This window comes from Callionymus lyra, chromosome 3 (assembly GCF_982586985.1).
Source record: "Callionymus lyra chromosome 3, fCalLyr1.hap1.1, whole genome shotgun sequence".
Taxonomy (NCBI): Eukaryota; Metazoa; Chordata; class Actinopteri; order Syngnathiformes; family Callionymidae; genus Callionymus; species Callionymus lyra.
This window is the reverse complement of record NC_141820.1, coordinates 22,658,590-22,668,056: the sequence shown is the minus strand read 5'-3', so window position 1 is coordinate 22,668,056 and position 9,467 is coordinate 22,658,590. Positions and strand designations below refer to the sequence as shown.

The 9,467-nt window shown below is 39.0% G+C and overlaps 1 protein-coding gene across 1 annotated transcript; it reads left to right on the top strand.

Moving 5' to 3' along the window:
- The first annotated feature begins 225 nt into the window (after positions 1-225).
- Positions 226-9,104, top strand: eloa (elongin A). The gene is made up of 13 exons (XM_087787093.1): positions 226-293; positions 776-863; positions 2,250-2,306; positions 2,833-2,945; positions 3,127-3,575; positions 3,676-3,980; positions 4,760-4,871; positions 5,547-5,699; positions 6,212-6,309; positions 6,428-6,608; positions 6,694-6,823; positions 7,605-7,738; positions 7,807-9,104. Exons 2-13 carry the CDS (start codon positions 792-794, stop codon positions 7,866-7,868), a joined length of 1,866 nt encoding a protein of 621 aa, XP_087643219.1. The 5' UTR covers positions 226-293; positions 776-791; the 3' UTR covers positions 7,869-9,104.
- Positions 9,105-9,467: the final 363 nt, after the last annotated feature.

The following is a 9,467-nucleotide window of genomic DNA, read 5'->3' as shown; positions in this document are numbered from 1 at the left end:
CAAACTAATAATTAAATTCTTGGCTGTAGGACAAAAAAATGGCTGTGCTCTTAATTTATGACGCCACCAAACCTAGTCATGCTCCAAACAACTATTGTTTCGACAGAGAAAATCATTTAATCTTTTAAAAGCCATGTTTGTCATCAACAGCCATTTACTCCAAACATTGGCCAATTTTGACTTATTTTTTCCAATTACAGTTTATTGGAAGCAAAGAAAATACTAAGAATCCAACAACTGGCAACCAATTTAATTAAAAAAGATAGAATCTGTATGTTAACCCCCTTTTAAGGGTAAGATAACATTTTCATCTTCTTTTCTTGATCTTTTTAGTTTATATTTTTGGAGTATTTTTTTTTTTTTGGATTGTTTAAGTGCTTTGTGACCCTGGTCTAGAAAAACGCTATATAAATATAAATTACTTACTTACTATTGGGGTTTAGAATTAATATTTTATGTTGAGAGCGGTCAAAAACGGTTTCCAGCTGCAGACTATTATACAGAGAATGAAGGAGCAAACCGTTATGGGTAAAAATGTTAAACAAAAGACCTATATTTATTTCTCCTTTTATTTTTAAAAGAAAATGACAAAGTCAAATTTAGGTGAAGACACGAAATGACATCTACAGTTTTTTCACCGACGAACAAACAACATGAAAAAGTTGCACACAAAATTGAAACCACCATCAAGTGTACCTTGTTATTTCGTCCGTGTACGCATAGCCGGAACCACTCTCCTGTGTTAACGTGCAGTAGTCTTGTTTCCGGGGGACAGGGTGCCAGCAGTAATCATGGCGGAGGACCTGCTGCTAACAGTGGAAAGACTCAATTCCCGGCTCCTTGAGGGTCCGGAGCCCCGAAAGGTAACCGATTTCGTGGCGATTGAGAAGAAATAGTTATTTCAAGTTGAATAACTGAAGCGTTGTCTGATGGACGCGAGAATGTCAAAAAATGTTGTCCCCGATCGCAGCAACGGGGTTTTAAATGCTGCGTTTTACGTCGATGTCTCAGTCGGACATTTTGTTTGTTTTGTGCATCATAGTTGCGTTTTAATCGCAAACCAATGCTTGCAAATAACCGCTTTCAACCCCGAATGCTGTGGGTGCTCAATGCGTCCAGAATTCAAACGCGTGGTTATTTTATGTGTCAGTTTGCCACAGAACTCCAACTATTTTTGCTTTGATTTGCCAATACGGCGGCCTTGGAAAAATAACCTGAAATAATCCGTGTGTGTCTAGCAGTGTATGTTCCTCAGATATGACCCTCACTAAAGCATGTCTTCTGTGTAGTATGTTTGAACATAGTCTTGAACTCGTCAACTATTAAAGGGACGGGGGTTAATTAGCTTTAATCGCAGGGTTCCAGAGTTTCCAACGGTCCCTGAACGTCTCATGTGTCACGTCACGATTCCACTGATTATCCTGAACTTCAAAATATAGAACAAAAAAAATACATTACCCACAGAATATTGACAACATCCACCGGTTTTTATTTAACCCTGATGCACACATGGTTAACGGATCACAATCGTCATTATGGGAACGTGAAGTTCAACTTTGGGCCGATGTTCGTTAGCCGTCCAGCTAACAGCGTTATTATGGGATGCAGCGTTGGTCACTTGTCCTGGGCCTTCACTACTTTCACTATTCTGTAGCAGCCATCGAAATATAAGTCGTACTTTCACACAGTCAGGGTCTTGTTCTCGTTGACAATTTATTTGCCAAAGGACACGATTTCTGTTGTTGTTCATCGTCGAAATAAAAAATGCATTTGAACAATGTTTACCTGTATTTTATTGACTATCTAAACAAATGAATGCAACATTGAATCGATTTTAAAAGGAAAAAAAAACTATCAACTGTATTAATATAACTCGCATAAATTGTAGCAAAATATCACAGTCGTTATTAGGCCTTATTATGAAACAGATCTGTCATGATCACTGCTCCATGTTGAAGAATGACAAATGTGAAAATTAAATACAACAAGAATAAACCCTAGCATTAAATTTTAGTTCATCTTGTTTATTTTAAAATCACACTTGATATACCATAACAATGCATCGTCCGTGTTCCTTGTTGTTCAGTCCAGTTTCTTCTCAATTTATTGCCGAGCTTTAAACTCCTTCCACTGTATTTTTACAACACAATACAAGACGAGATTATATCTTTATCTAAAATGTCAAGTAATCAATCAGAATGAGTTTTTCTAACTTAACGTAATGTTTGATCATATTTTTTTCTATCTAGCTGGTCAAGACTCTCAAACGGCTGGAGGAGCTCCCGATGACCATGAGCATATTAGCGGTGAGTATCGGTCAATGCTGTAAAAAGGATAGACAGAAAATGCCACTAAGGTCCGAGAAAAAGTAAACTAGAAAATAAAATGGTTGAGTCTTATGGGGTTTAAAAAGGCCCGTTGGTTACAAAGACTGACTGATCAGAAGAATCGTCCGGCTCGCTAGTACATCAAGTTGTTTATGTTACTAATAACTATCGATTGTTGACAGTAACTTCTTCAGCAAAAGGAATTAAATTGCTGTTTTCACGTGTTGAAAATCTCTCAAATGAGAAAGCAAATAACTTTTCAACAGAGTACTCTTGAGCAAATTATGAAACATCACATTTTGTTAGTTTCCCTGGCGAGTGCCAGCACTAGCCTGAGCTGTTGCATGCTGGGATGGAGACTCCGACCCTATGGCTATTGACATGTCATCAACTAAATTCACTTGTAATATTGTAATATCGTAATTCTGACCACAAATACACCTGTGTGCGTAACATCCGTTTTTTTCTATTGTTCACTAGTGTTCATGTTCTGTCTCCATGCTAGGAAACGGGAGTGGGGAAAACTGTGAATTCCTTTAGGAAACATGAAGTGGCAGCAGAGATGGCCAGAAACCTGGTGGCCAGGTGGAAGAAACTGGTTCCCCAGTCCACCGCCAGGTATGTGTAGAACTGCCCTCACTTTATGGGTTAAAGTCGGTTTAAACTAATGATGTTTAAGGAAGTTCCCGATATGAGTCGTCATTATCAGACGATAACGCATGTAGTTGTTAAAACTCAGTATTATCTGTCTGGTGGTTCGTCAACATGACTATCTTCTGTTCGTTCTTCCCTCACACAGACCTTCAAATAGTCAAACAAAGGAAATATTAAGATCTCAGGCACACTCGGAGAAAGGTCTCCGCCAACATGCCCGCGAGCCCTCCCCGGAAGAAGAGCTCTCCTACATGGAAGAAGAAGAAGAAGAAGAAGAAGAAGAGCCTGGTTACAATGTGGGCTACTCCCCCTCGCCGCCCCAACAACAGCAGCAGTACAGCCCCCAACAAGGAGGATACCAGTCCGAGGAGTACGAGAGCCCGAGAGCCGCCACTCCTCCTCCGTCTCCTCCTCGCCACAAAACCAAACCCAACAAAGATAGGAACGCCGACGAGGGACAGAGACAGCGTCACGGCCAGAGCGGGGACGACGGCGCGAGGAGTGACCGACAGCGCGGGGGCAGCGGCGACAAGAAGCACGGCAAGAAGTCCAGCGATGGGTCACCGAGCAAGAAACTGAAGAAGAGTGATGATGGTACATTTTATTTGTTGAACATAATAATATCCTCGACCTACCCTAAAGTTTCAGATGAGCTACTTCTGATTCCTCTTCATCTCACTTGTCCTCTGTCCAGGTCAACTACGGGAGGTGAAGGACTTGCAAAAGGAAGATGAAGACTTTGAAATACCCACCATGTCCTTCGAGTCCTTCCTCACATACGACACGCCAGTCAAAAAAAAGAAGAAGCCGTCTTCGTCGTCAAGTCGTCCTTCGCACTCGTCCTCCGGCGCCGCATCCTCGTCCCGCCAGCCTACGCCCGCCTCATCCTCCTCGTCGTCGTCGTCCTCTAAAGCCAGTAAGGTGAACGGAGCCCAGAGTTCAAAGAGGTCACATTCAAGCGCCAGTTCAGCCACCCCAGTGCCGGAGAAACGTCGGAAGGTATGACAAAAACATTTGAAAGTATAAATGATACATGACGAAAGATACATTTTCCATCAGTGATGGGAGTAGAAAGATTGTTTAATATCAAGATGTAACAAAAACCTATATTCTGATGATGCAGATAAATATAATAAATAAATAAATATATAATATGATAAATATGAGGTAAATAAGTCTTGGAACTCTTCATGTATTACACAGATCTCTACAAGTAAGCACTATGGAAGTAGATCATTTCAAATGTTGAAGCTTTGAATATTAAAATCTTTTTTAAGCATTAAATAAAATAAAATTGAATTAAAACATTTCTATATTGAAAGGTTACATTTGTTTGTTTTTTAAATTATTGAATTCTATAATTTTTATATTACAATATTGCATTGTTTTTTGTTATCAAGTTCAATGATTTATATTTTGAAAGATGCATTTGTTTTTTTTATTATTAAATTCAAAAATTCTTTATAAAAAGAAAGGAAAATTGAATATTTTCTATCTGGATGAATTTCTTAGTTTGATGGTTTCATTCAAATCACTCTAAAATGTATGAATTCAATATTTATTTTCAATTCATAGTCATTTCAAAGCAACATAAAATGTTGGTGTGAAAGTGCCAGCAGATAGACGACACGAAAAGAGTACCAAGCTACTTTAGGTCAATCCGTTTTCGTTTTTAATATTCTATCAAAGAAATCCACAACATACATGGAGCCACCAGCTATTGTGTGTAAACCAGTTCGGTCCCTTCAGTTGATGCAATGAATCTTGTGTAACCACAGGTAGCTGAAGCTGTTCCGAGCCTCTCTGAGATCCCCCTGCCAGCAATCCAGCCCAACTACAGACCCTTGCCCTCCATTGACCTCACACCACTGTCGCCTCAGAGGCGGAAAGGTAAAGAACCGACTCGTGTCACCATGTTATCATCGAATTATTCATAAATGCCCAGATGTTAGGTCAAATTAAAGGTAGCTATCCTCCGAAATCAAGCTTCCTTCCCATAATGCATTTGATTGGAAAATTCCCTTTTGGAACTTTTCACTTGTGGTAAGGTTCTTAAAAGCTTAAATATTATCACCAACATTTAAGCGCTGCCAGAGTTTTAGTGAAGATCCACAAGTCTCTTAAAGGTTGTGTCAAAAGCCTCAACAACTCTTCTTCGCCTACTGGAAACCCAATTTCCCGAATACATCTCCAGAGGGATTAATAAAGTCTATCTGTTTGTTTTGCGAGATAAATTGGAAGCGCTTACACTGTACGACTGAGCATATTATTAATACTTTTTCAAATACTGAATTGGTATAGAGTAATATTGATCAGCGATGTCAATTTCTATCACATGGGCACACATTTTTTAAACTATACTAAATGGTGGGCCGACTGTATTTAAATGTATATTTACCAAACCAGGAAGTACGAGTATAAAAGAAAGCCAGTCAATAATAATAATAATAATAATAATAAGTATTTTCGGGGTGCGGGTGGAATAGAGTGGAGTTCTGTAAGTCTGGTCTCTCTAGTTGAGCCTTTTTTACCATTTAATGAAGTGCCTGTTTTTTCTTCGTCCAGGGCCCATCTTCACAGAAGAGGAGGACTCCGGCTTCACTGGGAAGAGGTTCAACTCGAAGATGGTGGTCTACTCGGGGTCAAAGACGGCCTACTTGCCCAAAATGATGACGCTGTACGAGCAATGCATCCGTGTGCTGCAGAACAACATCGACTGTGAGTATTAACCTAAGATCATCCTTCAGAAATGACTCCTGCCAAGTGTAAAACCTGGCCTCTTCGCAATAAAAGTTATTTCAAATAGTTCAGTATTTTTGGTATGTATTTAATATAAGAGATTGAAATGATTATACATTGTTGAAGAATGTGTCCAGCCTAACAGTTTTGGAAGAAATGCTTTCTCTTAAGTTAATGTGTTTTTGGCTTCTCGCTGGGCGAAATCTTTCCTCACACTAGAAAGAAACGGAATTTGTGATTTCCTGTGATTCATACAACACACATAAATTGGCTGGATAGAGAGATTTCTTTATCATACTGCTGACCTTGTGACACACATTGCCCTCGAACAGATGAGAGAAGACAATCATCTTGTTTATGGTTGTTGTCCTTGAATGTTTGATGAGTCTTTATATTGCTCATGTTTCCATGACCTCCAGGTTCCTACTGATCTGTTTTCATAAGCGCTTTCTCGTCTTGAGTGTTGAGACGTATTCTTTGGTTCTTTTTAGCCATCGCCGAGGTGGGAGGAGTTCCCTTTGACATCCTGGAGCCAGTTCTCGAGCGATGCACGCCAGAGCAGCTGATTCGCATCGAACAAAGCAACCAGGTGAACAACTCGCTCGGATACTGTTCACACACGTTCTCACGTCCTCAATTGATTGTCATCATTGTATAGTTGTTTTTGTATTTATCTATGATACGTTTATTTGTCCGTCTATTTTCAGTGGTTTACCGAGGACTCAGACGAACTGTGGATGCGTCACTGTAAGCGGGACTTCAAAAGGGAAACTCCTCAGGAGTACGAATCGTGGCGGGAGATGTATCTGCGGCTTTACGACGAGCGCGAGGCCCGACTGAAGATGCTGACGCAAAACATCAGCTCGGCTCACGCCAACCAACCCAAGCGTAATGTCTACCTCGAGTCTTCCTTCGATGTTGTCGGTACGTTTTTTTTTTGTTGCAGCTTTGTTTCTGCTCCTCCTTCACGCAGGTCGACAGGCCAAGATTGCATTTATCAATTCTGCTGCCAAACCTCCGCGTGACGTGCGACGTCGGCAAGAAAAGTTTGGGACCAGCAATGGCTCGACGGCAGCGTCGACTGCGGCAGCTGCACCCATCAAGTCAGTATCCAGGTTTTTTTTTCATAAACATACAGGCAGTTTAGCGGGTTAGTGGCTGAAGCTGTGCTAATAATTAAACTCAAGTATTATTACTGAAATATTCAGATCAATATTAATTTAATTCTGACTAATATAAATTACATTTTTTTACTTGCCTTAACCTAACCATGTTTTTTTGTGAGCCTGGTCATTTAAAATATATTAGAATTCAAAGCAAACATTGTACAAGTAATTGTGTTCAGAGACTTCTTTTAATGACTTTGAAAACTTCTCTGCAAATGTAATCATTTTTTACCTTAAAAGCTACACAATTAACTGTCCAACAGAAAACTAGTTGTGGAAAAAGCTGTTAGTGCAGATTAGTTTAAAATGAAATGATTTGGCAAAAATGATTTTTTTTTTTTCACAAAGTGATGACTCTTTTAGTCTTTGAGGCAACAAGATGTTTTTAAATTTTAACATCTACATTTCAGGCTCTTTGAAATGGTCAAAACATTTTATTCTTATTTTATTTATCATTTTCTTTTTTTTTAATACTCATTCAAAGATCCAAATAGTGTTCAGGTTCATCTCCAAAGAGCACGAGCAAACGAGTGCAAGCAACGAGCAATTGTGTACAAGTGACTTTACTTAACAAAATAGTATGTACAAACATAACATGTTACGATGGTGTTCCCCGTGAAAGGTTCCGCGATGTTAAAAGAAAAAAAAAATGGATGTTGTTGTTCCATAGAAATGTGTCAGGCTTCTCTGCTTCAATGTTCTGTCTTCCTCTCTCTAGAATACGGCCCGCCGCTTTCGTCTCCAGCAGCTCTGCGTCCTCACAACTAGATAGTACCCCTAGCTCGTCCGCCCGCGCCGCGACAGAACTCCCCGCTACAGGAAGTTCGTCCCGTGAGAAGCCACAGATCAAAAGTACGTGTTACGATCCAGTGATCACAGCTGTGTGTCGTTTTAACAAGGCTTGAAATTCTCTCTTGCAGAAATCGCCCCGATGATGGCCAAAACTATCAAAGCTTTTAAGAACCGATTCTCTCGTCGATAGGAAGAAACGTTTGTTTTATGTGTTTTGTTTTTTTTTGTTTTTTTTTTAAAGAGCCCTCCTTTCCCTGCAAATCCTCTCTACACAGCAAAACGATCATAACTCTTTCAATATCAGGATTTCAACGGAAGGAGGGGTTGCCAGGACTTTAAACTTGAACTGTGAGCAGCCGATGTCTTCATGGATGAATTTGTCAAAGGAGGTCTATTGCCTTTTTAATTTTCCTAAAAACCAAAAGGCACAAACACGTTTTAATTTAACTGTTTACTCTACATGCCCAAAATTGTCTCATTGGAAATACTTTAAAGAGCCCATAAAATGATAGTCGGACAATACAGAGCATGGAAGAAAGACTCAAAATACTATCAGACTTGGGGGGGGGGGGAAATGTTTATTTGATGAGCAAAAAGTGACTTGGAGTGACATATATTTAACTTTGTTTAAGTTTAATGTTCTATTTAACAACCCTTTAACGATTTTAAACCCTGCACACACCGCTGAAAAATGTATATTCCTGAGAGTTGAATTCTTGTTGGCTCGACGGATGGTTGTGGCTAAACAAAGAAGCTAGCAGTTGTTTTGTTCACGTCACAACGACCTCATCGGTTAAATCCATTCCTCTGTTACAACAGAAAGTCTCAACACGAATAAGTACATTTTTATTTTTTAGATGTCGTTGGAGAAGTTCATGCTCACGATTATGCAAGAGCTGAACTGCACAGCGGCTTTGCATCTCTTTAACAAATCTATCTCCCTTCTAATAACTCGGCTACAGAAACTTAAAGTATAGATGGATTTTTTTTCATCTATAGTTTGACTATATTAAACTATAAATATAATATTTTTAATTGCTGATTTTCTATTTCTTTACTTTTTAATGTAAGTCTCGCCACAGTTTGGCGGAACTGCTTGCACATAATTAGATTTTTTAACATGTATTTATAAAACTGTCAAGAGAATTAAACATTTTGAATATACTAATATCTTTTATTAATTATTTGTCAACATTTTGAACAATGTATTTATAAAGTGTGCTGTATTATAAGATTTTTAAACATGACGGGATCTCAACAGAAATTCTACGATAATCGATTTTACACTCATTTTATGGGCTCTTTAAAATGTCAGGAAATCTCACACTTGACAAACTTCCACCATCGGCTTTATTGCGAGGATTTCAAATAGATTTCATTTTGAATTTGAACTGTACCAGTGGTGATAAAGTAGATGTTGTGCTAATGGAGAAAAGAGTCTTGTAGTTTTTATTTCCAGTGCAATATTGAACAAAGTTTTGAATATTCCATGTTTGGCAAAAAAAAAGACGCAGCTCTTGTACACTCAGCATCAACGGAAGGTGAGGGTGAACGACCAGTAGTTTCAGAGTTGTTTTCCTTAGTGTTCAATAGGAATGTAGCCCCCCACAGTATATGTGGAATGCACCGTGTCTTGAAAAGTCTCTACCAGCACTAAGAACTGGCCATTCATGACACAAGTAAGACCAGTGGGGAAAATATTCCCAGGGCAAGGAATGCAGATTACTGTATGTGGCTTTGAATCAAGATAAAGGAAAGGTTAAAAAAAAAAAAAAACTATTTCTTGATA

What these genes read in the sequence shown, in the direction of transcription:
- eloa (XM_087787093.1), top strand. Translation starts at nt 792, where the DNA reads ATGGCGGAGGACCTGCTGCTAACAGTGGAAAGACTCAATTCCCGGCTC. An exon ending in GCATCGAACAAAGCAACCAG is followed by an intron (nt 6,310 to 6,427) that starts GTGAACAACTCG and finishes GTCTATTTTCAG; the next exon opens with TGGTTTACCGAGGACTCAGA. An exon ending in GCGGCAGCTGCACCCATCAA is followed by an intron (nt 6,824 to 7,604) that starts GTCAGTATCCAG and finishes TCCTCTCTCTAG; the next exon opens with AATACGGCCCGCCGCTTTCG.